Source organism: Actinia tenebrosa, unplaced genomic scaffold, assembly GCF_029948245.1.
Source record: "Actinia tenebrosa isolate PJP-AT-01 unplaced genomic scaffold, QUT_ActTen_1.0 PGA_scaffold1__47_contigs__length_23844297, whole genome shotgun sequence".
In the NCBI taxonomy this organism is placed as follows: domain Eukaryota; kingdom Metazoa; phylum Cnidaria; class Anthozoa; order Actiniaria; family Actiniidae; genus Actinia; species Actinia tenebrosa.
Window position 1 is genome coordinate 15,003,616 of NW_028292578.1, and position 26,333 is coordinate 15,029,948.

A 26,333-nucleotide genomic window follows, 5' to 3' on the forward strand; every position below is an offset into this window, starting at 1 on the left:
TGACAAATATATGAGTCAAAGATGGAATTAACAAGGCCGAAGTAATAAAAATGCAAAACTCGTGAATTCAAGATTCCAATTCAATTACGGCAAATGTATTATCATGCAGTATTAAAATTAAAACTTGCAATGCCAAGGAGAAGATTCCATTTGCAGAGGAACCCCAGAGGAACCCACAGAGAAGCAAGACTTAACTAAGCGCCATAGAGTTAGTGAAGGAACGTGGAATTAAAGAATGTAAGAGTGGCCAAGGGAAATGGTTGACGATGCAATGGAGTACTGACGCTAACTAAGATTGACCAACAGATTTGCTAAGACAAAGACTTTTGCGCGAAGGCCTTATGGAAAACTTCTAGATAAAATTCAGTTTTAGGAAATATATCGATTATTTGATACTGAAATATACGTATACGTATATGAATATATACGTCAATTTTGTTCGAGTCCGCAATGAAACAGCGGTTTCACAACAAAAAACAACAACTATATTATTCTATAACGAGGAAGGATAAAAGACTGGACCGAGAATGGGCCAGAATGTATTATCTTAACTTGTACAAAACTTCAAGAATTCATCAAAGCAAAGGTAGGTGTTTTAACATAAAAAATCATTGCCTTAATATTTTCAGACATGTAAAACAGAGAAGAGATGTTGAAAATGCTTCTTCAGTTGAGGAGTTTGTTGCCATTTTTGTGATCGCAAATACCATTTGGAATAGTGCACATCGATTCCTTTTCCGCCATGTTGTGGCATCAAATTTTCATGAATACTCCTCCGTCGCCAGTTTTTAATTCAATGTTGCTCAGGGTTAGCCTCGTTCATTTCTTTTTTCTTTCTTAGTTTTGTATCATATCCATTTGTGTTATAGTGAAGGTTCATGGAAATTCTGAATTGCGGTAGATGCGTTCAATAAAATTATATTTCAATATATGTGTGGAAGGTTCGCCACAAAATGAGGCTACCCATAAGTAATACATCTGGAATCGATTATACGAATTGAAAAGGGTCTAATGCTGCTGCAATTCAGAACTACTATATTGCATGTGTTTGTAATTTACTGTTGTTGATCGTGTAACATCAGTTGTCGAGTTTTTTATCGCTGTTTCCATTGTTAGGCGATGATCGAAATGAAAGTCGCGGTGCCGAGAATGAAACTAAACTATCAAACAAATAAATCGTTCCCATATACCTTTACCTCTACGTAGTAAGAGACTGTAGACTACTACGCATTTAGAAGAGTCATTCAACGACTCCTCTAAATGGGCAGCTCTAAGTAAGTTGTTTAACTATAGTGCACAAAGGTACTTAATGATAATCAATATTCTACAGGTTAATTAAAAGAAGAAGAGTATTCTTGGTTATATACAAGAAGACGGTACAGTTATGCAGAACACAAGTTCTAGTGTAAGGTGTATTAAAACTGTAGTCTTGCCTCAGTAAATGTATTAAGTTTATTATGATATTACTTATATATATATGACTCAATATCAAATAGCACACTGGGATTCCTTTGCCCACAAAATTTACCCCTGAGACCCCCCCTTCAAAAAAACCCTGGATCCGCCCTTGTAAGCTATGCAATAAAAGTAATAGCGCGGGAAGAAACTAACATTATTCTTACTCGACTCGTCAGGTTCTAGCAAGGAACACTAAAGGACCTCCGCCTGGCTTTACATCAAGAGGACACAGAATGATGCAGGAAAGAAGTGTAAGTTATGAATCATTATGAACTCAAACTGTAGAAGAAAACTGAGTAGTGAAAAAAAAAACTAACATATCCACTCGTTCGATTCTTCAGATTCTAACGGGGAACAGAGGGCCTCTACCTGGCTTTACATCAAGAGGACACAGATTGATGCAGGAAAGCCGAAGTCCTCCTCATGTAAGTCATCAGTCACTAAACCTCAAACTGTAGAAGAAAACTGAGTAGTGAAAAAAAAACTAACATATCCACTCGTTCGATTCTTCAGATTCTAACGGGGAACAGAGGACCTCTACCTGGCTTTACATCAAGAGGACACAGATTGATGCAGGAAAGCCGAAGTCCTCCTCATGTAAGTCATCAGTCACTAAACCTCAAACTGTAGAAGAAAACTGAGTAGTGAAAAAAAACACTAACATATCCACTCGTTCGATTCTTCAGATTCTAACGAGGAACAGAGAGCCTCCACCTGGCTTTACAATGAGAGGACACAGACTGATGCAGGAAAGCCGAAGTCCTCATGTAAGTTAAGAATCACTAACGAAATGTTTCATTAAGAGAGAATTCTTTTCGTATTCAAGCAGTGAGCGCCAAAAACTTTTCTTGAAGGAAGGCTGTTGTACAAGGCTAAAATCTTGTTATTCAGAAAGTTTAACTTGTTTGGACGTGGAGATGACCAATGAAAGTGGAATCAAAGCGTTAAGATGTTATTCGAAAATGAGGTTTAGGCCTTATTTGCTTATTTCCCATATATTTTCTATAAAAAAGCAACATTCTAATCATAAATGCAACAAAACCTCTTTGTACAATTGAAACTACCGCTTCAAACAGGCATTTTCTCATAGTACATCAGTTTCTAACTGTTTAAAAAAGGTTTTGAGTGTCACCCCAAAACGGAAATTGGATCAAAACTCATACGAAAGTCTAGTTTTTGGCGCTTTTTGCCATTATTGCTCATTATTGAAAGACAATATCCTCTTGAACACAAAATCTGGTACATACATACAAGAAATATGGGACTTGAGTTTGAGCTTGAACTTGAGCTCAGATAAAAATGACTTCTTCCTGGAGAGAGCCTTGCTTGCGGTACATTCAACTTGTCCATGGTTTCATTCCCTTTTTCGTTGGTTGATTTGTTTCTAACTAATATGCTTTTATTGGTTATAAAAAAGTTGGTACAAAACTGCGCTTAGTTTGTTGTAATTGGCAATGGAAAGATTACTCTGCATTTTTTGTCTTTGATAGGAGCTTGAAAACATCCTCCAGGATTGCATACCTCCAGAGCAGTGAGCCTATACCTATCGATATTTATATATACACTTATATATATACCTGATTGCAGAAAGATAGTAGTATACATTTATACATGCAGTATATCTAATGAGATGCAGGATACAAAATGAGATGCAAAACTTAAAAAGTAACTTATTTAGTCTTACTTATCTTCTATTGTATCTGAGAATGTCTTGCACAAAGTCAAGTCGTAAAAATATTTTCCGCAATATTTAGTGTTTTCGCTCTTTTGTCGATTCTGCAAACCACAAAGGAGCGAGAACTACGACTTATGGAATGAGTCTATTCGTGGTTTTTACAATCTGCATCTGTACCGTGAGACAACGAGTGAGTAACAAACGAGATAAAACAATGGAATTAGTGTTAACAACTATGTACTATATGCTTACTATTCTTTCACGGGCCAAGTAAAATCATTCTACCTATATAATATGCCCTACCTACTCTATGACCAGCATACTCTGTCCAGCAGATCATTCCCTCTCCAGGGACCACGACCCTGAAGGCCATCTCTTTCGGTATTTCTAGTTTTAATGGACTCTTCTTAAAATTGTCTTGAAGCTAACATGGAAATACAAAAGAAATGCCACAAATTCATCGAGAAAAAGTGTGATTTCTTTTGCATTTTCATGCCATTTAGCCTCGCATGGACGATACTTTTGAGAAGGGTCCATTGCAAACACACCTATAGAGGCTTAGCACCATTACTTGATCGCAACCATGACAGGAGGCAGGAACACTGAATGGGCCTTTTGCATGATGGCGTCATTTTACTACCATAACCAAAATGCTTCGCTAATTTTCTTTCTTATTCAAATTTTTATATTTCCTCGTGAGAATAGTAAGACAATTGGTGCTAATTAACTGAACAAAAAAAGTGTGCAAGGATGTCTGGTAGTGGTATTGAATGACGCTATAATGCAAATGACCTTTTGAAACTGGTCAAATCTGATTTACATGGCTACCATCACGTGATGATGCAAAGCACCTAGGACTGGTTTTCAATCTCGCCATATTGTTAAGTTACATTTAATTTGAAAACGTGAAAATATATTAAGCGATTATTAAATTATAACAAATCTCGAAAAGCAGTACTATAGCTCGCTGTATTAGTATTAAAAACTGAGTGTGTCTACTTCTGTTAATTCAAGCAGGTCTGTTACGTTGCTATAGAAACTGTTGTCTTCCATTTACTCTCCAAGCAAATCAATGTTTATCTCCCCCAGTCTCCCTCATCCTAAACTTAAACGGAACCGGAAATAAACTTTGTTTGATTTCTTTCTCCGGAAACTCGACAGAATGCAAAGTTCCCCCGTTCTTATTAAATGCAAACCGATGACAGGAGGCAGGAACATTTCTGACTTCGTAGAGAAAAGTCGTCGCTGATTGGTAATTTTAGGATGTAGTTCAATGCTCATGTCACCAGTCAAATATCATGGGAAAATTTTCACAAAGCTTGGTTTAATGCTGGAGACTAATTGGTGAAGCATAAAACTTGTAAACACAGTTGCTATTATGAAACTAGCCGTTATGCCAAAATCTAGTTAAGGTCTATGATATGTCTTGAAGGCAAATACATATATACATACAAGCTTTATCATAGGCGAGTTAAACAAACAGTTGGTTTCCAATCTAGCCCACCGTACCCATAAATAGAAAACTAATAAATAAGAATGCATGACTGCTGATCACATTGCATTTCAAATCAAATTCTATTGGTGTATGGCACATGATGTGTATCGGTATATGTCAATAATTTAAAATTTTTATTGTTATGACAGGCAGACGGCTGAAAAATTAAAAATAAACTTTTTAAAACCAATTACAACACAACATAATTTTCTCATGAGACGTCATCATTTTCATTTTCACTAAAGACACAAAGGCGTTGTTTCTCAGTGACCGTACGTCTGAAACCTATTGAATAACTTCAAGACGTTTGAGGATTATGCATGGAGAAAAACAATTGGAAACTCTGAACAAAACTTCAGCGCTGGAAGGGTCAAATATCGATCTCAGAATCGTGCATGTAATTATGGATTATTATTTTGACTGCATGTTATGAGTTATGTTATGCTATGCTAAATGCAAATTTATTGACAAACATCTTTAGTTTGTTGACTTGCAGCTCTCTCTGGATCAGGAAGGCTTTAATCCATTTACGGAAAAGGTAACTATGGAATATTTGGTTGAGCTGAAACATATTGTGAAAAGGAATTTTATGTGAAATTTCGTCGATTTAAAAGTTAGTGCGATGATATATCTCCTGATTTTAATTTCTCTTCATTTGTTCTGTGCTCCGATCCATTGAACATATTTGATGACTGGCTTCAGTTCCAGGAAATGTCGCTACAAGCCGTGCGAGTAAATAGAACTCAAAAGAAGTTGAAAAGAAAAGGTATGCATCCATAAGACTCTGATTTATCCGCTTCATTTTTATCCACTTCAGTCACCAAATCTAAATTCCTATAAGTATAAAAGTTATGCATTCGTAAGACCCTGATTTATCCGCTTCATTTCAGAAAAGAAATAAAGGCAAAATATATTTCGTCCATTAATATTTTTATTCACGTCAGTCGCTAAATCTAAATTCCTTTGATTTTTGACGATCTTTGACGATGTTTGTGCTATCTATTGCTGTGACTTTTCGCTTTGAACGTTTTGGAATAGGAATTAAAGTCGACGCGAGTTCCTCAAAGTCAATCAAGTATATATAAACCAAGAACTATTTGGTTTAAAGTTTGACGATGTCACACTGATACTGAGTCGATTAGCTATCGACATTATGTTGAAAAAGTAAGAAAAATCATTCTTAGTCATCGTGGATTTTTTGATTTTTTAAAACAGAGTGACAATGTCGCTATAGCTTTTAGTTTTGTAGATTAAAAAATAACCTTTGTCGTGATTTTTATTTATTTTGACATAGGAATCGAAGAAGAAGGCCACTTGCGTAGGATAGAAAACGAGTAAATACGGACTCTGCTATTCCGTCAAAAGCGATGAAATGGCGAACAAGTTATGTCAGTAAACAAAAGAAAGGATACGCAGGCAATTTAAAAAGCGACAAAATGCAGAAATAAGTAAAGAATAACTACTAAAAGAACTAAAACGAAGGTGATACACAAGAAAATGACTGAGTGCGAAGAAAGATGGTTTTTATGCTATCTGTGATGGTTTAATAGTGATAACAATGGAAGAAATCAGGTAATAGAACCGAAGCTATTCTTATTTATAATTTTGTGAAAATTTAATTTATGTTAATTATATATTTGTCGACCGCGCTGAACCATGGGTACAAAAACCACGTTAGTTGTAAATCGGAAAGTAAAGTTCTTTAGTTACGGAGATAGTGATCGAACATGTTGCATATCCTTTTGGTAAGTTTTAAAATCTCTTCTCGTTTTGAAGTGTATTTTTCTAAAACAAAAGGTTCAGTAGCAATATTTTAAGATTGAACAGTGGTTAAAAGAGACTTTAGAAATCAGTATATTTTGAAACCGATATTTACATAGTGTTTTCAGATCCAAAACACTAACCAGGCAAAAAGACGGAATTAGGAAAGATTTACACGATAAAATGTTCACTGGAAAAATATTAACAACAAATTTGGTGACGACAAACAGTGAAAACTTTAGAAAATCCGTAAATTCTTCGTTTGCAACCACGTGTATTTTGCTGGCTCCAAATCAGTTTTTGGTTCCAATCAAAAAACAATCCTTATGAACATGTAGAGCTACTTATGATACAACGCTGAGCAAAAAATTGGAGCATTGGAGAATTTCTAAGACGAGCTGTTAGCGAATGAAGTTACCGATATTTCAGTGTAGCACCATCCAACATGGCGGACAACTACTCGGAAACATAAACAATGAAGTTACATCATAGTTCTCTAAAACATATCAAAGAATCGAGTTTATAGCATTCACAATTAATTTTAAGTTGTTATTTTCTTGGTCTATGACGTTACGTGCAAACGAAGAATCACTAGCTCTTTTCATAAAATCAGTTAGATATTTCGGTATTATTTTTGCCGAGCAAGCGATTGATTGAGCTGGACGTTGATGTGAGCACTCTTTATGATTCACTGAAAATAGACAAAGAACAAAAACCATTGACATAAACTTGAATGCATGTTCTTGTTTGTTAGTTATCATTGCAATGTTGTACACTACCACCACCATCATCATTTCAAAACGTATCTGTTACATATGCTGTTTATAGTCTATTGGGCTGCATTAAGTCAACTACCTAATCACCACCACTACTATCACTACCATCAAGTGGAAGTATTTTATTTTTCATCACCTTCACCATTTTTGAAAGAGCAAGTATTTATTGGCTGTTTTAATTCATACTTGTTTCATTGGTCTGAACTAAAATAATTTCTGTCATGCCACCACCACACCATCATCATGAGCTGCCATCAAGTGTAAGCCAAAGAAATTTATTCATCATAATCATTCGTTCAATTCTTTAGGTTCTAGCGAGGAACAGAGGGCCTCCACCTGGCTTTACATCAAGAGGACACAGATTGATGCAGGAAAGCCGAAGTCCTCAAGTATGTTATGAATCATTAAATTACTGATGGTCTTAGCTCAAGGTGAACAAGAAAGATGATGTAAAAAACTAGTAACTTTCCCATCGCCAATTTCAGGTTATAAGAAGGCCTCTACCTGACGATACATTGAGACGACAGGGAGTGTTCCAGGGAACAAGAGTTAACGTAAGTTTTATAAATCATGATGAGTGTTTGTCAACGATTATTATTACAGTCACTACAATGACTAGACCTTTAGGAAGTATATACAATAAACGAATATCTTTATATTAAACTCACATTCTGGTACCTATACAAGAAATATAGGACTTGAGTTTGAGCCTATAATGACTTTTGGTTTCCTGGAGAGAGCCTTGCTTGCGGTTCCTGATTTAACTTTTCCATGGCTCCAATCCTTTGTTCTTTAGTTGGTTCGTTTTAACTACTGAATGCTTATATTGGTTATAAAAAATTTGATTGCAATTGCAAAACTGTATTTTTGTAATTGGAAATTCGAACATTACTCTGTTGATTCACTGAGGTTATAACACAACTAACAAAAGCAAAACGAATCCAAGTTAATGGGGGAATTTGTGAAAAGTGTCAAAGAACTGATACTACACAAGTTGGTTTAATTTTGTATAACCAACAATATGATTTATTCTAAATTAGAAATATCATTGAGAAAGAAACTGGGTGGAGTTGGCATTGCAGTTCATTGTGGGGCCGGTTTTTTTCTCACCCTCGGACCGGTATCATATTTCTTGTTGTTAGCTTGACTTTTTGTTTTGGTTTGAACAGGATCAAGTAGAAATATATGTAGACGAAGTCCTTCAAGATGGTATTAACCAGGAGGTGTAAAGATACGAAATCATTATTATTACAAAATTATTATTACAGTCACTACAATGACTAGACCTTCAGTTAGTGTATACGATAAACGAATATTTCGCAATCGTTGACACAGTCCGCGTATGTGGTAGGGTGATTTTTGTTAACCCATGAAACAAAGTGTACTAATTACAGTGTAATGGTCATATAAATACAATAGAAAACAAAAGAAATAGAGTGTTATAGCCAGCTAAAGTGCATTTCACGGGTTTATGAAAACCTCTCTATCTGGCAAAATATAAAAATTCTTTTGTCTAATTTAATATCTTAAATAAAGTTGTATAATTAGTGAGTAAAAATACACAACATGGAATTAGTGTTAAACAACTACGTACTATACTAAGTAATTATTCTTTCACGGGCCATGTAATATCATTTAACCTACCTAATATACTCTACTCTATGACCAGCATACTCTGTCCAACACCACATCCCCGTATAACATAGTATGGGAGTACCAAGCTACTCCGTCCTCTCCAGGGGTTACTATGAAGGCCATCTCTTTCGGTGTTTCTTTCAATGGGCCCTTCTTAAAATTGTCACAAATTCCGTGTGACTCTTATATTTCCAATTTAGCCTCGCAACCACGATACTTTTGATCCATTGTAAAAACACTTATAGAGCCTTAGTACCATTACTTGATGACAGCCATGATAGGAGGCAAGAATTTTGAATCTGCTCTAATCTACTTTAACTTAAGAATTCCGTTTTCCAGGGGAAAATACTCACGTGATGGTGCAGAGTCCCTATTGCTGGTTCAATCTCGCCATATTGATAATTCAAATTTCATTTAAAAATGCGCGTCAAAATAATGGATTTTGATCATTTTATTGATCAGAAAAACTAACGCAGATAGATTTCGACGTTTCGATGACGTTTCATCATTATCAAGAAACTAACTGAGAAAAAAAATTGTATTTAATCAATATTTATCTATATTATGTGTGAGTTACTTTGAAGCTGTAATTACAATACTTTTTCTCCCCTAGTGCATATCTGCATAATAATAATAACAATAATAATAATAATAATAATGATGATGATGATGATGATGATGATAATATTAATAACCTTTATTTACCGTGGTCAATGGGCTTAGCTAAAAGCTACTTTGCAGCCATGCCACACAAAAAAAAGAGACAATACTATAAATAGAGAGTAATTTAAAAACTCATATATATGGATAGACTATGGAAATATGACTAAACACAACTAGGAATTTAAAAATTCATCCATTGTTGTTAAAATAGGGTTTATTTGCAAAATAAATAAAAAATAAAAAAAATCAAGTAGCTCTGTTGCTATAGAAACTATGGTCTACCATTTACTCGCCCAGTGAATCAATGTTTATCTCCCCCAGTCTCCCTCATCCTTAACTTAAACGAAACCGGAAATGAACTTAGTTGATTACTTCCGCTAGCACCATTCTTCCTCCAGAAACTCGACCGAATCAAATCAAAGTTCCCCTGTTCTTATGAAATGCAAACATGACAGGAGGCAGCAGGGACATGTCTGAACTCGTAGGGAAAAGTCATCGCTGATTGGTAATTTTCGAATAATGCTCATGTCACCAGTCAAATATCATGGGAAATTTTTCACAAAGCTTGGTTTAATGCTGGAGACTAATTGGTGAAGCATAAAACTTGTAAACACAGTTGCTATTATGAAACTAGCCGTTATGCCAAAATCTAGTTAAGGTCTATGATATGTCTTGAAGGCAAATACATATATACATACAAGCTTTATCATAGGCGAGTTAAACAAACAGTTGGTTTCCAATCTAGCCCACCGTACCCATAAATAGAAAACTAATAAATAAGAATGCATGACTGCTGATCACATTGCATTTCAAATCAAATTCTATTGGTGTATGGCACATGATGTGTATCGGTATATGTCAATAATTTAAAATTTTTATTGTTATGACAGGCAGACGGCTGAAAAATTAAAAATAAACTTTTTAAAACCAATTACAACACAACATAATTTTCTCATGAGACGTCATCATTTTCATTTTCACTAAAGACACAAAGGCGTTGTTTCTCAGTGACCGTACGTCTGAAACCTATTGAATAACTTCAAGACGTTTGAGGATTATGCATGGAGAAAAACAATTGGAAACTCTGAACAAAACTTCAGCGCTGGAAGGGTCAAATATCGATCTCAGAATCGTGCATGTAATTATGGATTATTATTTTGACTGCATGTTATGAGTTATGTTATGCTATGCTAAATGCAAATTTATTGACAAACATCTTTAGTTTGTTGACTTGCAGCTCTCTCTGGATCAGGAAGGCTTTAATCCATTTACGGAAAAGGTAACTATGGAATATTTGGTTGAGCTGAAACATATTGTGAAAAGGAATTTTATGTGAAATTTCGTCGATTTAAAAGTTAGTGCGATGATATATCTCCTGATTTTAATTTCTCTTCATTTGTTCTGTGCTCCGATCCATTGAACATATTTGATGACTGGATTCAGTTCCAGGAAATGTCGCTACAAGCCGTGCGAGTAAATAGAACTCAAAAGAAGTTGAAAAGAAAAGGTATGCATCCATAAGACTCTGATTTATCCGCTTTTTAAGAAAGAAATCGAGCCATAATATTCTTAGGCCATTAATATGTTTATTTATCATATGACCCGTACGGCCCTGCTCGCGCGCTCTAATAAAACCATTGGAAAAAGTCACGTGATGGGGGCCGGACGGGTTGACGTAAGCGGGCCGGAAAAACCCGTCCGGCCCTGCTCGAATCCGCGCGCTTTCTTTTTCTTAGTTATTTTTATTTTCGTGAGGGTCATATGATAAAATGCTTATTGACTGAGTTAGGTCGGGCCGTACGGGAAAATATTTGGCTCTCGGTCATTTGTACGGACCTCGCTGCGCTCGGTCCGTACGACATGACCTCGAGCCAAATATTTTCCCGTACGGCCCTCCCACTCAGTCAATAAGTACATATTATTTCAGTCACCAAATCTAAATTGCTTTAATCTTTGTCGTTGGTACTTTATTGCTGTGACTTTTCGTTTTGAATTTTTGAAATAGGAATTAAAGACCCAAGTTTCTCAAGAAGTCAATCAAGTAAAAACCAAAAATGTGTACTAACGTTTGACGATGACTCACGAGCATGGACTTGTCGGCTATCAGCACGATGTCGAAAAAGTAAACAAATTTCTTTTTAATATTTTTCGAGTATAACGTTAGATTTTAGGTTGCTGGAGATCAGATGAAGAATAACTATTGTGGTTTTTATTTGTTCCGACATAGGAATCGAAGAAGGAGAAGGGTCGAGATGGACTCGGCCAAGCATCGTTTCGAGGAAAAAGTAAACGAAAGTTTTCACTTAATTTCGGCCAAAAGCGTGATGGGATGACGAACTAGTTATGCAACGCTGAGGCCCTGAAAAGTTTAACAACGACAACAACAAAAGAAATGCGTAGAAAAGGATTTCAAATAAAGCGTCCAAATGCAGAAATCGATCAGATGAAGTAAAGAACAGCGAAAAGGACTATTATGATCGTGGTACACTAGAAAATGACTGAGTGCCGAAAAAGATTAGAAGCATTGGAAGAAATCAGGTATTAATTGATAACAAAATGCAGAACAAAACATAGTCTTATGTGAAAATGTAAATGATAATATAGCGCTTGCGCAAACTCTTACAGCCGCTGACTCTGATTCTTTCTTGTTTCTTTCTCATCGCAAGAATGCTACATTTCATTTTGGTACGTATTTTTCAACTCTACTGTTAAAATATTTCTAGTTTTTACTCAGAAAATTTTAGTATAAATAATTCTTAATGTTTTTAAAAAGGTTAAGCTTTATAAAATAGATTTTGGAAAGGTATCTTGGAACTGAATTTCGCGACTGTCAACGATCGATCAGGATGCATGTGCATATTGAGACAATCTTTTAGACTCTGTTCAGCAATTAACGGAATTAAGTTAGTTGTAGGATATCTATCTTGCCCTCAAATGCCTTTAATAATGATAATTATAATAGCATTTATTTAAACACGATAAATAGATTAACAGCGGAGCTGATGTGGCCGTGATGTGGTTGCAACCATTAATGGCATATTCTTGACAATTTGAACTGAAAAAATAGTTAAACAATTAACTAATGTACTATAACTTGTGTGCTATCTTTATCTTAAATTCACATAGATCTAAGATAATTTAGCAAAATACTAGCTGATATGTTGAATGAGAATGATTTGAAAGTAACATGCACTAAACAAATTCTTTCGCAGCTATAAGTAGGTTATACTTTTCGTACGGAATATTGCTGTCCTTTTGAGGGTTCACATTCAATACATATAAATACAATTATTAACTCTTTCTTGATCACATATTTCATTAATGTAGGTCATGATCTAGCGGGCAAACTTCCTGAGACTGGTGTAAACCCAACAAGTTACATTAAAAAGTCATTTCTAAATAGTTTATGTTTAGAGGTATAACGCCTGAAGAAGTACATGATACAATACTGAACTTGAAGCTCAATAAATCAACAATAGGAATTCCTATTATTAAGACTGCGAGTAAAGAAATATCTGAACCATTATCAATGGTATTTAATCTTTCCCTGTTACAGGGTGTTGTTCCTGACTGTTTTAAGATCTCAAAAGTCTCACCGATTGATAAAGGAGGGAATTCAATTGAACCAGGAAATTATCGCCCCATTTCTACTTAACTTTTAATCAAATATTTGAAAAACTTGTATAACAAACAAATTATTGGTCATAAAGAAAAGCATAATATACTTTTTGATTATCAATTTGGTTTTAGAAAGGGTCGCTCCACGGCGCAAGCCATAGCTGAGATTACAGATAATCTAAAAATGTCTCTCGATAACAGTCTTTATACATGCGGAGTCTTTCTTAACTTATCGAAAGCCTTCGATACTGTAAACCACCAAATATTACTGCAAAAATTAGAGAAATACGGTATAAGAGGTCTTCCATTAAAATGGTTTAGGATGGTTTAACAAAGAATAACTTGTGGTGTACCTCAGAGGAGTGTACTTGGACCCCTATTGTTTTTAATATACAATACTAATGATCTTCCGCAAAGCTCGGATATAATCCAGTTTAAAATTTTTGAGGAAGATACAAAAATGTTTGCTTCTGCAAGCGATCTGAAAACATTAGAAAATACAATTAATGACTGAATTAATAAAAGTCAAAGAATGGTGTGACACCAACAAACTATCTATAAACTTAACCAAAACAAATTATATGATTATAAAGCCCCTACGAAAAAAGGACCAACAAATTAATTTAAAAATCCCCATGAACAATGGAAAGGAAATCCTTATTGAAAGGAAAAACTGTATCAAATACTTAGGAGTGATGCTTGATGATTCCATGTCCTGGAAACATCTAATATCATACATATGCACTCGTATATCCCGTAATTCAGGAATAATAGCAAAACTAAGGCACTACCTCTCCATTAAACAACTTAAACAAATCTATTATAATTTAATTCATCCATATATATCATATGCCATTATGGCATGGGGTAGCACGTACAAAACAAATCTCCAAAAGGTTCAAACTAAGCAAAATCATGTAATAAGACTCTTTTTTTTTTTTTTTTTTTCGCCACCCTTTATGGCAAAGACACAGAAAGCGCTAAGCCTTTAATGAATCTTTTAGATATGTTCTATCATTGCAAAATATCTACCGCTTGCACGTCTTGAAATTTGTACATTTATGGCACAATAGATCTCTACCTAGTATATTTAACTCTATGTTTAAATAATAATAATAATAATAATAATGATAAAAGCTTTATTTAACGAAGGTTTAAACTTTCAGTCATAGACTGGTTTACAAAGTGCCTTCCTAAAGATATAAAATACAATGTAAAAGCAAGCTAATAATATATATTTATAAAATATTTAGTAGATTTAAGATTATCCCAAAAAACAACCCTAACCCTGACCCAACCCCAGTATATTACTATTTGCCCATAAATATAAATATTAAGTATAAAAGTGCCAATGAAATACATGGATATGACACAAGATATGCAAGTGGCCATAATCTCTACAAAACCAAAATAAGAACTAACCTCGGAAAACAATCTATTTCCTTTATGGCAATAGATATGTGGAATAGTATTCCCATTGACCTCAAAACATGTAAGAATACTATTTCGTTTCAAAAGCAACTTTAAAATTATCTACTAAACCAGCAAAGGTCTAAATAACTCAAACAACATTGTTATTTTCTTTATTAACTTCACTTGATGCATACTGTAAAATATTTCCCTTATAGTAGTTACTTTTATATTTATTTGTTATATATATTATTAGTTCTTTAGTATTTTTTTTCTTAATATACATGTCAATACTAGATTACGCTCTTAAACCTACAAAATGGCAACAAAATACTGGCAGCTAGCTCGAAAACCTAACGGTTTATCTAGCTCTCAGGCTTATCGTCTACATAGTAGCCTTTCTCTATTTATAAAGTAAACTTCAATTTTTATATGTATCACGAACGTAAAGAGCAATAAAGATACTATCTATCTGATCACATCCGAGAAGTGAAATCAATATTTATACAAAAGTTCGCTTATTTTTACTGGTTTTTTTAAATTATTTTTTTTACATGAAAGAGACAATCTATAACGATTGTAGTAGTCAATATAATGAAGTACAGTATTTTCTTTTCCCTCAAGTTTGTCCTTTTCCTGGGTTATGCTGTACTTTGGTTGCAAGGAATAAGATTGCAAGCTTTTCCAGTATACGATATCCAAGAGCCTCAAAGTTTCAATGTAAGTGATCCATTTGTAATCATCTCATACCAGTACACATGTGGTTTACATGTAGTCTTGTTTTGAGAGTTTTGGGAAAGGACAAGAGACTTGCTGGAGTGTAACCATTAGGCTTTTTCTATTCAAAATCCATTTTACAAAGCTTTTCTTATACGTGTTCTAAAGGGAAAATAGTTGGTGCTTTTGTCACAGAAAGATTGCAGCTCTTTGAGAAGATTGCTAATGATTCAAAAATTTCTGCAGCTATGCTAAAATTAACATAATAATAATAATAATAATAATAATAATAATAATAATAATAATAATAACGGGGTTCTTATATAGCGCATTTTACATGGTCTTAATGCGCTTCACAATCATGACCAGTGGAGGACTTTACGGGCTGCGTATTTTTGCAGCTTACAATCATGAGTGATTTGTTAGTAAGTTAATATTAATGCCTCCAGATTGGGATAGGCTGTTGAACCGGGAGACAATCCCCTACTCTTATGCGAATAATTCAACAGGTTCTTTTATGTCCCCCATTTACTGTTGGTTAGGAAGGGTTGGGAGACGGGGCCTACGGTTTTAAGTCCTTGTCCGAGAAGACTCAGTTGTAGGTCTAACCATTTGCAGATGTAATTACAAAGGTAGCACCTTCTCCTCAGTTATTTTAAGCCCTGAGTGTTGGTCCGGCCGAGGCTTGAACCACGACCTACAATAAATGTATATACATACAATGTCTTTTCTTTTTGCAGGAGAGATTGCAGCTGTCATGGAGAGGTCTTCCCATCATACAGGACACAAACAACGGTTTTAGGGATGCAACAGCACGGTTAATCTTGCCATTTAATGATCTACAAAGGTTGCAGCTGTCATGGAGAGGTTTTCCTGTCATGCAGGAAACAAACAACAGTGTAAGTAATGCAACTATTTTCCCTGATATTTCTGAAGTAAATTTTCTATTGTTACTAATATACAATGTCCATTTATTACTTTTCAGGGAACCGGAATAGAAAGACTCCAGCTGCCACCAAGAGGTTTGCAAATTATTGATTCCAATGTAAGTAATGGAACTCTTTATCATAACATTTCTGTTGCTGTAATGCTTTCATTACCTAATATATCTTTTCTTTTTTCTTTTTTTTTTTTTTTTTGCAGGAGAGAATGCAGATGTCTTGGAGAGGTTTTCCTGTCATGCAGGACACAAACAACAATGTAAGTGATGCGACATGTACCTAGATATTTCAAACAAGGAAACTGTTTATTGTCATTAGTATATACAGTGTCTAATTTTGACTCTACATTAACTGATGCAATTGTTTATCATAACATTTCTGTTGCTATAATGCTTTTATTACCTAATATATCTTTTCTTCCTTTTTTTTTTTTTTTTTTTTTTTTTGCAGGAGAGAATGCAGCTGTCTTGGAGAGGTTTTCCTGTCATGCAGGACACAAACAACAATGTAAGTGATGCAACATGTACCTAGATACTTCAAACAAGGAAACTGTTTATTATCAGTAGTATATACAGTGTCTAATTTTGACTCTACATTAACTGATGCAATTGTTTATCGTAACATTTCTGTGGTAATTCTTTCATTGTCATCTAATGTACGATGACTGTGCCTGCCAGTAGAGATATAGTTTCAGTAATTTTAGTTTTGCTGAACATTATTCGGTTGATTGGTACGAGTTGTGTTACTACAATTTCACGGATTGCAGGACTCTTAATAAATGACCGGCAGCAGAAGAGTAATGATATTTGCTCCAATTATGCAATTACATCCACCTGATGCTAGTGACTTTATTTTCTTTTTCTATCAAAGTGTATTTTCGTCTGTTTCCTTAATTATAGTAAATATAATTGTTCCAAGTGGGATTGCATTTGTCATCATAGGATCTGCGTGTCATGCAAGACACTTGCCCCAATGTAATGATAGACTTTTCATTAGTTGCCAAGTAGGAATGTATTATCTTGAGCTTGAAATCACTAAACAGTATCACAAATTACATCTTTGTGTTACGTAATAAAAGTAATTTGTTGTAAATTGATGTTGTAGTGAGCACTCTTTTGGATTCATTGAAATAGATAAAAAAGAAAGCCATTGACGTAAACTTGAATGCATGTTCTTGTTTGTTAGTCATTATTGTAATGTTGTACACCACTACCATCATCACCATTTCAAAAAGTATCTCGGTTGCATGTGATGTGTATCGTCCATTGGTCTGCAATAAGACACCTACCTAACCACCACCACCACCACTATCATTAAGTGTGAGTAGCAGTTTTATGTTAGATTTGCTGCTTGTAGTCCATACATATTGTTCTGCAGTAGACAACTTCTGTTACCACCACCATTACCACCACCAATATAGAGTGTGAGCAGCAATTTTATTCATCACCACCATCAACATAGTTTTAAAAAGAGAAAGTAGCTGTTATACTTGCTGTTTGTAGTCCACACTTGTTTATCGTTCTGCAATAAGATAACTTCTGTTGCCACCACCATCACCACCAACATTATCTTTTATCCATCAAGTATGAGCCGGTAGTAATTTTATTTATCGCAATCATGTGAAATTAGCAGACTCATTTTCTTGCAATCACAATTTTCTGTAACTTTTGTATTGAATATTTAAATATTTTATCACAAATTGTTTTTAATAGGAGCAGCTTGAAAACATCGACGACATACTTCAGGATTGTATTCCTCCAGGGCTGTGAGCCTATATTTCTACCCAGAGGTGTGAATCGATACTGGCAGTTCTTAACATAACCAAAAATGTAAAAACAATCCATACATCAAGAATAGGAGAATGGTGGCCTCAGTTTTCTCCATGCCAGAAGCAGACTCCACAAGTAATCTTACCTTGGCATTTATTTAAAGGAATAATAAATATTTCGTATGTATGCTGGTTAGTTTTAGGATGGGTAGATAATGATGATACTAATTTTGTATATTTCATAAAAGGTTGAATACTGAATACTGGATACTGAATAGTGCATTCCAAGACCGAAGTGCATTGTGGGTCTCGTTAATTTGAAATAAAAAGTAAATATACAGCAATTAGCCTTTTACATGTAGTTAGTATATTGTTTCAGATGGAATACACTTAAAATAGAATAAATTAATATTGATTAATCCTACTTTAGACAATGTCACCCAGAATGCACTTCGGTCTTGCAGTGCACTATTCAGTATGCAGTATTCAACTTTTTTTGAAAAAGCTGTAATAAAAATGGTAATATAGTACGGAACTGATTATAAAGATCAAAAAAAAAACTGTCTGAACAAGTCATGGACGTAACTAGAATGTTTTTGCTTTTATTAGTTCTTATTGTTATTTTTTACCATCTTCTCTTTTTATTGGTTTTCTTGAGTATTTATACATATTTAGCAGCAATTTATAAGTTTATTTTTTTTCTTTCTTATTAAACGTCCTTAATATACTATTTGTTTATTTCAGTATATATACATATTTAATTTTTGCAGTAGTTTATAAGCCTATCAGTTTTTCTACAGCTGTATTAGGTTTTACATCATTTATAATGTAGTAATAATAGTACATAATCCATCCTGCTTACCCATTAACATTAATTAAGATATGGAGAGTCACCCCTGACGAGCAACAAACTCGCAGGGATAAACCTAAGAGTAAGCAGGAAGGGTGGGTGGGAGGGGGATTTCTTTCTCCAGTAGGGTTCACGCCAAGTGACATACTTGAATATTTAATGATCTCTTAAATAATACTAATGACGTCATCAGGATGTCTGATGAATATTTAATGAGATAGAATAGTACATAATCCATCCTGCTTACTCATTAACATTAATTAAGATATGGAGAGTCACCCCTGTCCTCGTTGTCTCGATAATAACCTTTGTTCACATATCACAAATCATATATCTCGGTCATAGCACAATCGATCGAAATGCCAAACCTTTTATCATAGAACACCTACCCAACCTTATCACCAATAATTCCCCCAGCCTTATATCTTCTACTTATATCACCCAATGTTTTCCCAAACTCATCCCCAAAATAAAGTTATACAGATGCAACGAAAACTAACCCAGACCTCTGACAAGCGCTTATATTGGCCACTAGAGGGGATGGCCACATTTTCTAATTTACACCTACGACATAGATCGAGCTAGTGAATTAGCCCTTACAATGCTGTAAACATATCTACCCAAAACTTATGCTCATTAACTTAAAGCGCTTGAGTAAACCCTTGCATTGCATTCCTAGCGCTATAAGCGTCACTCAAGTTTTCAGGCAATCTCGACAAGATATCACCAACTCCATCAGTGGACATGACTTGTTGGAGTTTAACATAATGTTGCGCCGTGGTAATCGTTTTCCAGCCGACATGACCCATTATCGCCTGCATGTCCGCTCCCGACAAAGCCAACGATATAGCGCATCCACTTCGTAATCCGTGTAATGTAGCATGACGGCCTTTAAATGTTTCCTTCATGCCTCTGACATAGGTGGAAAGTCTAGCCTGAGCAGCAGAAGAGTCGAAAGGGGCCGGTAACACCTCTCCAGATGGACTAGTCGGCCTGAACAAATAACCCAGTCTTATGGGGATCTTTAAATAGGCGCACATCTTCATATAAACTTCGAGAGCGACAACCGGACAAAGACCGGGGTCCTTATACCTCTTAAGAGTAAATAGATTAGAACTTCCGTCCCGCAGCGATTTTGTTATCATGTGATTAAACAGCAACATCTCTTTACCAGGGGAATACAACAATTCTTTGGACTTCGTCCGACCCAAATCCCCCGCTCTGTCACCAGCAAAAAACTGTACTTTAAAGAAAGCTTGATCCCGAGCATAAATATACAACTGACTTGACGTATTCGATTCTCTTTTAAGATGTTCCAGAATTTTCCTTGCGATTGCGGCTAAATCGCTGAGAAATAGTGGTTGCGCTTGCGAGGGTAGTGTTCTTGCCTGTAACTGCTCCTCCCGAACCAGCGAAAGGTATTTCTTGACCTTTACATCTGACGCAGGATTCCCATAACCAGGCAGAGTAGATTCATCACAATTTCTGCCCAGTTGATTAAAGATCGAGCGGAGTTTGCCAATTAAAGTATCAACCGTGGTAAAAGCTAACCTTCTTGGGCATGCGCAAGATGAGTCTCGTTTGTCGCCAAAATGTGAGCAGATATCTTTATGCACCACAGTTTTGCCAAAAGTATCTTTCCAAATTAAAAAATTAATGATATCATCCGGTGTCGCACAAGTGAAATTTGTCGGAGGGACTGCCTGTCCTAAGAATGCCGAAAATTTGGCCTCCAGGGCTGTCTTCTGTCTAGAGTAAGGGGTAGAACTTGCCCTTTCAACTAAGGCTTGTTTCCTTCGAAGAATCTCCTCCCAGTTAATAGTTGCTTTTAGGCATTGCCGACGGTTCACTATCTGTACTCGCCGTCTATATCCACACCTCTGGCAGAAATGAAAGTCCCTGTCATTGGGGTAGCTGCATTCAGGGCAGGAGACCGCTGGAACGAATAATCGTGGAACCAGAGGAAGGGCCTAAATGAAAGGGAGGGCATAAATTAGCATGGCCCTACGCGGAACACCCAAAGCTCGGTTTGAAGTCTTTGTAGCTGAAAACCCTGTTTAGAAGGAAATAGTACAGTATCTAGGCTACCTTTCTGTGCTAACTTCAGCTTTCCCCTGGACATTGAATTAATTACAGGCCACCATATGGGTAAAGGTGAGAGCTTTGGCACCACCATCGTAACCGTAGCCTTAGAAGACCGTATCAGTCGCAATAAAGGACCGACTAGCGAAAAAGGCGGGAAAACGTACGCATTTACTCGTTCTCCGTCGCAAATTGTGAGATCCTGGGTGAAAACATTCACCCCTCCTGAAAGGGGCGTTGGGAATGGCGTAAAATGACGCAACGGTGTGCCCTGATAATCTTTTTGAACGTTGGAGTCAAGTGACATTAAATCCAGATTATGACCCTCTGGACCTCCAAACGCCCGCTGCACAGCATCCCAGCCACTTGGGGAAAGCATAGCATCTAAGCGTGAAAGATGACGGGAGAAATAATCAGCCGGGTTAGCACCTGACGGAACGTAAACCATATGGAGTGATAAGTTTCTTTCCGTGGTCGCGTGAAACAGTTGGCGAGCCACCTCTGTTAACTTGAGTGACTTGGGGCCACGTCCCTGCCAGATATTTAGGGTCACCTGGTTGTCGACATTCACATCTACCCTGCCGTCAGTGACTGAGTCGGGAAGAGACCTAATCGCTTGCAACACAGCGTAAAATTCCTTCACATTAATATGCTCCTTGCGCAAATCCTCGCTCCAGTAATCACCTAGCTCTTCGTCACCGGAGGCAAGATGCAATGTTGCAGCCCAGCGGAAAGAGGAAGCATCAGTTGACATCCTTAGCGACACATGTCTCTCTTGTCTCCAAGGGATGAACCTGTTCCAGGAGTCTAAGAATCGCCAGAATTCTATCTCCTTCCTTAGATCCCTTGATAAAGTCACCTCTGAGCCACGATTTGCCTTCCCGATGGACGCAGCCATTTCTCTAATGTAAAATCTAGCCCCGGGGAATGCCAAAGAAAACGATGAGCATTTTCCCATAAGTCTTTGTATAGATTTTAGAGACGTCGACTCTTTGCACGATAAGATGGCCTCTCGTAACTCTGCAAACTTAACACGCTTATCTCGTGGGACTGAGAATGCTTGCGCCTGTGTATCAATGATCATTCCGAGAAATTGAATTTTGACAGTGGGTAAAAGTATGCACTTCTTAAGGCCAAGAAAATAGCCTAAACCTAACAACACTGCGCAAGTCACGTACAACGCCGCCACCGCCGCTTCCCGGCTAAAGTCATCATCTCTTATCTCCAAACTGCGAGACCATCTTCCCTCCTCACTATAGATTTCGCCTAACAACCGGTCATCGATGTATAGGCAAGAGGTGATGCCTCTTTCCCGGAGGAATGTGGTTGAACTTAGACCAATGGACTGGTAGACGAACGGAGAGTTTTTCCAACCGAACGGGAGTGTGGTTCCAACAAGCCACCACCCCTTCCACTCGACCCCAAAGTACTGTTGGGAGTCCTCTGACAGAAGAACATGATCATACCCCGATTTGTCATCTATCTTCGAAAGGTATGAACCAGGGTACGCAAACTGGGGGACTGACACCAGGGTGTCGAGCTTGAAAGGCGTATCCCTCATCCACAAGTTTAGGAATCTTGCGTCCACGCACAAACGAGGCTTATTAGGTTCGACCGTTAAAGGTAAGACCAGCCAAGGGGGATCGACCTTCCCAACCTCGCCCCAAGTCCGAACAGCGCCTGAACGGATGCGATCAGCGAGAGTTATCGAGATAAATTCTTGAAATCGGTCACAAGATCGATGATTTTTGAACATTTGTCTAGGGGGCGATGGCGAGTCGCACTTGATGCCTTTAAAAATTCCCTTAAATGGTTGTATAAAATCTTTAACGTTCACTCCATTTTGGAGCCATCGTAGGATCTGGTCACCTACTGGGTTGTTCTCCAAGACTTTTCCCCACATCGGGATATGCCTATGAATCTCCCCCGCCCTGAAGCTTTCAGGGTCACGAAACTGAAGCATGCCGAAATCCGCTTTTTCCCCACTTATCACTCGGTCTATGTCAGCGAGCACAGCACTGGAAGTGCTAGTCACCCTTCCTGAACTTGGGCTTCCATCCGCTTGGACCCATCTAATCTCTTTATCGTGGGCTGTTCCCTCTACACACAAAGGGTTGAAAACTATTGCCAACTGCATATCAAGCTTTCCACATAGAAAAGTTGTCGTTCCGCTCGAGCTGTTTCTTTTACCATATATGGAATGTACTTACCATATTAGGAAATTGGAATATAATTTTCTTCACTAAATAGGCGAATTTCTTGCTCAAAACTGCTCAAATTTACAGTAAATCGAGTGAAATTATCACTAACTAGTCAGCCATCTTGGTTTTGGCCGAAAAAAGACTGGAAATTGTGTAGGGGAGGGGAGCGTGGTTTGTCACCACAGGAAGCCCGCGAATGACAACAATTGTTTGATATGTAAATAAGATCGTAAAACGAGAGTAAGGTGAAATTTTAACCCAAGCCCAGGAAAAAGGCGACCACCACACAGCTCGCTAAAGCGGGCTCAAGGGCATGCCCTAATGGGCAATACGCTTGCGGGAGGTCCTTTTCCCGAGTTAAAACAAAACAAAGCAAAATAAAACAAAGAACAAAACAAAACAAAATATCTGATGCAACTTGTTTATGCAGTAAAGTAATATACGCATTATTTCATTCGATCATCCATTTCCTCGCAAAGTCCGTTCTCACAAATCAATTCGAACCTTGTGCCACCTAGCGGCGCTTTACATTAAGTGAATTAGTGGGACAAAATCGTGCAATGTGCCCCTCCGCGTTACAGACAAAACACCTCCTCGGGCCTCGGTTACGACGGGTATACGGTGCTGTAGCCCTAGTCGTTCGCCCAGCAGCGGGAAAGCGGAATGGCGGTGTCAGAACAGAAAGTGGTACTTGAGCTACCTGGGCCACCTGAGTCGGGTTTTGAAGCCTTATAGCCTTATCGATCGTCTTAGCTATTTCCGCTTCTTCTTTACTTGCTACCAACGTAGTCAAGATTGGTTGTAAAGACGGCTCTACCCCAAGTGGGCGACACTTTCGCAAGATGATATTAAATTTTGTAGCCCTCTCGTCATTTAGCTTCTGTGCCGTATAGACAACCTCTTCCAAAGCCTCTATCGCTGCGTAAGCATCGAATAAAGCCGTTGGGCGACCCACCAAAGCCTGTAGAGAACTTATCGCCCCATCTACCGTGTTAACACCCGCTTTTTTCTTCATCTCCTCAAGTTCTTTCCTTAATTTCTCTATCTATAGCAGAGGATCAAGAAAGAACTATTACTTTACATTTGAGACTCTTTGCCAAGTTATTTTTCCCTCTCAATGTGCCAACTACATTTAACTCATACCCGACCTCTCGGGTTCAGTCCATTCGTTAACTTAATCTCTACCCGACCTTTCGGGTTAGCGGCCTCTTAAGTTGATTCTACCCGGCCTTCCGGGTCCAGGCCTTGTTTTTTTGTTTTTTGTTTAATTATTATTTTATTATATAACCTCTACCCGACCTTTCGGGACAAAACTGTGTGTAAAGCTATTTATCACTAAATTTGTGACCCGTATCGGGTACTGGTCCGCACAACCAATTAATCCCAATATTTTATAAAACTAACGATGCACAGCATAAAATAGAACAATAACCAAGCGAGACAAGATATGCACGCAAGAAGCACACCATATGTAGCAAAACAATAGAACGAAAACAACGAAACAATTAAACATGCAAATAGGACTAAAACTTAAATAACCAACGCTTGTGACCTAAACGTATAGCGTAAAACATTCCAATAAATATAAAACCCATAAATATAAAACACAACCATACTAGAAATAGCTAAGGTGAAACCCAAAGATATTATTAAAATTAAACATAAGACAGCACATGGCCAGGGAGTAGCTACTGATGAACATACGCGTATGACCGTGCCAAAACTGAGATATACACTGACAAAGATAAAACTAAGTGCAGCTCGGCAAAACATACCTCCGAAACCTGCTGAGTTTCAGTTTGGTTTAAAGATTTTCCCACAGAAGAACGTGGCGCTCCCGCCGAAGACACCGTAACCACCGAATCTTCTATCCCCGGTACGGCCAAAGCTGCCGAGACGTTTAAAGGCACTTGAGACGTGGTAGAGGAAGTTGGTGGATCAGCCACACTAACAACCACATCGGTTGGATTCAATTCTTCAATAATCTCAGCCGGAGAAGTCATAGTGAAACGCTGCTGGGTGAACGAACTACTTGATAAATGGATTTCTTTTTCCAGTAGGGTTCACGCCAAGTGACATACTTGAATATTTAATGATCTCTTAAATAATACTAATGACGTCATCAGGATGTCTGATGAATATTTAATGAGATAGAATAGTAATAATAATATGAATATGAATATGAATAGAAAATCCGCAAGAATATGTTAAAGACTACTTGCACATTGATAGAATTAAAGTGTTTTTAAAACAATTGGTGCGTATGATTGGACAGTCAACCATATCAGGATTGTGTGTATAATCATAACATTAGTCATATTGTTGATATAGTAATTTTTTGTTGATAGAGTGCAAACAGTTAATCCGTGAAACACTAATTACTAAATAGTACAAAATAGTGCTAATTAAACAATAGAAAACAATGGAATTTGCATAAAATTATGCCATTTATGCCTGCTCTCAGTCTGACCTCTAGCTCAGCTGGTAGAGCATCGGTAGTACAGTTCCGAATATCGTGGGTTCCAATTCCAGCGAGGTCGGAAATTAATTTTTCCGAATTTAATTCCAAGGGCTTTCGCCCGGAATAACCTCGTTCCCAAGCACTACAACTTACCTATATTATCTTCTACCATTTAGTGTTACTAAAGTTTCACGGTTATATTGTTTGCACTCTATGATCAATGTTATTGATATTTTCTTTTTATAATTGTATATCTAATAGTCGAATGAAGAGATAGATAAACTAGATAGATAGACTGATAAACTTCATTAAAAGTGTAAAGTTATTTAGCTAAAATAATAAGCTAGGGGGACAGGATACTGATAAATTTAGCTGGTCAGTTGTGAAACTTAGCCTAATATGACATTTACATAATAATTGTTTTGGGCAGAAAAGATAAAATGACTTGTGAAAAAGTAGCTAGCAAAGTTTTGTAAAATAAATCTAGTTGCGAAACAGAAACAACAACGGCTTAAAATTTCCCAATCTCGCATCTAACAGTCCCTTACTTCTTTGCCACTTGCATCGCGAAACAAAGCAGTCTATATGCTAGTATGTCTTTTATTTAGCAATTAGTCCTTGGGCGCGAATGGGCTATTGACTGATAGACCATGAGGGCGAGAGGACTAATTGTTTTAGTCAAATCCAACTAGTCGGTCAAATATATGAAATGCAAACAAGTTTTAAATTCAAGTTATATTAAATGTTTATAGTAGGTTTTCAAAGCCTGCACTTTTCGCTACTCACTAGGTTATAACTTATAGTCTAGTAGTAGTTCATCCA

The 26,333-nt window shown here is 36.8% G+C and overlaps 3 protein-coding genes and 2 long non-coding RNA genes across 17 annotated transcripts in view; 4 read left to right on the forward strand and 1 right to left on the reverse strand.

Moving 5' to 3' along the window:
- Positions 1 to 26,333, forward strand: part of LOC116290279 (uncharacterized) — a 75,226-nt gene that overhangs the window by 24,240 nt on the left and 24,653 nt on the right. For 6 of the 12 annotated variants that reach the window (XR_016120213.1, XM_089032761.1, XM_089032763.1 and 3 more), the window contains 2 exons: positions 16,352 to 16,408; positions 16,600 to 16,656. Coding sequence is in view for 11 of the 12 variants with exons in the window: in XM_089032761.1 (XP_088888887.1) it covers positions 16,352 to 16,408; positions 16,600 to 16,656 (114 nt within the window). In the remaining variant the exon portion in view is untranslated. Of the gene's footprint in view, positions 1 to 11,749; positions 12,002 to 12,129; positions 12,149 to 15,115; positions 15,212 to 15,948; positions 16,108 to 16,193; positions 16,254 to 16,351; positions 16,409 to 16,599; positions 16,657 to 17,334; positions 17,455 to 17,861; positions 18,625 to 26,333 lie in introns of those variants that run through there. The other 6 variants (XM_089032758.1, XM_089032759.1, XM_089032760.1 and 3 more) reach the window with 5 other exon arrangements.
- LOC116290493 (uncharacterized) lies at positions 435 to 4,084 on the forward strand. The gene is made up of 7 exons (XM_089032772.1): positions 435 to 586; positions 1,331 to 1,405; positions 1,635 to 1,709; positions 1,800 to 1,883; positions 1,972 to 2,055; positions 2,145 to 2,225; positions 2,949 to 4,084. The coding sequence occupies exons 2-7, from the start codon at positions 1,385 to 1,387 to the stop codon at positions 2,991 to 2,993; spliced, it is 390 nt and encodes a 129-aa protein (XP_088888898.1). The 5' UTR covers positions 435 to 586; positions 1,331 to 1,384; the 3' UTR covers positions 2,994 to 4,084.
- LOC116290492 (uncharacterized) lies at positions 4,876 to 9,651 on the forward strand. 2 transcript variants are annotated; one of them, XR_016120216.1, is made up of 7 exons: positions 4,876 to 5,025; positions 5,125 to 5,166; positions 5,331 to 5,394; positions 5,923 to 6,200; positions 7,474 to 7,554; positions 7,651 to 7,719; positions 8,335 to 9,651. It is a non-coding gene; the product is annotated as an uncharacterized LOC116290492 (long non-coding RNA). The 2 variants fall into 2 exon arrangements; XR_016120215.1 differs by having other exon boundaries at positions 4,877 to 5,025; positions 5,110 to 5,166.
- LOC148909950 (uncharacterized) lies at positions 10,004 to 10,971 on the forward strand. Its single transcript, XR_016120223.1, has 3 exons — positions 10,004 to 10,601; positions 10,686 to 10,742; positions 10,907 to 10,971. It is a non-coding gene; the product is annotated as an uncharacterized LOC148909950 (long non-coding RNA).
- Positions 23,265 to 25,107, reverse strand: LOC148909951 (uncharacterized). Its single transcript, XM_089032756.1, has 2 exons — positions 24,826 to 25,107; positions 23,265 to 24,095 (listed from the first exon to the last, which is right to left on the reverse strand). Exons 1-2 carry the CDS (start codon positions 25,051 to 25,053, stop codon positions 23,565 to 23,567), a joined length of 759 nt encoding a protein of 252 aa, XP_088888882.1. The 5' UTR covers positions 25,054 to 25,107; the 3' UTR covers positions 23,265 to 23,564.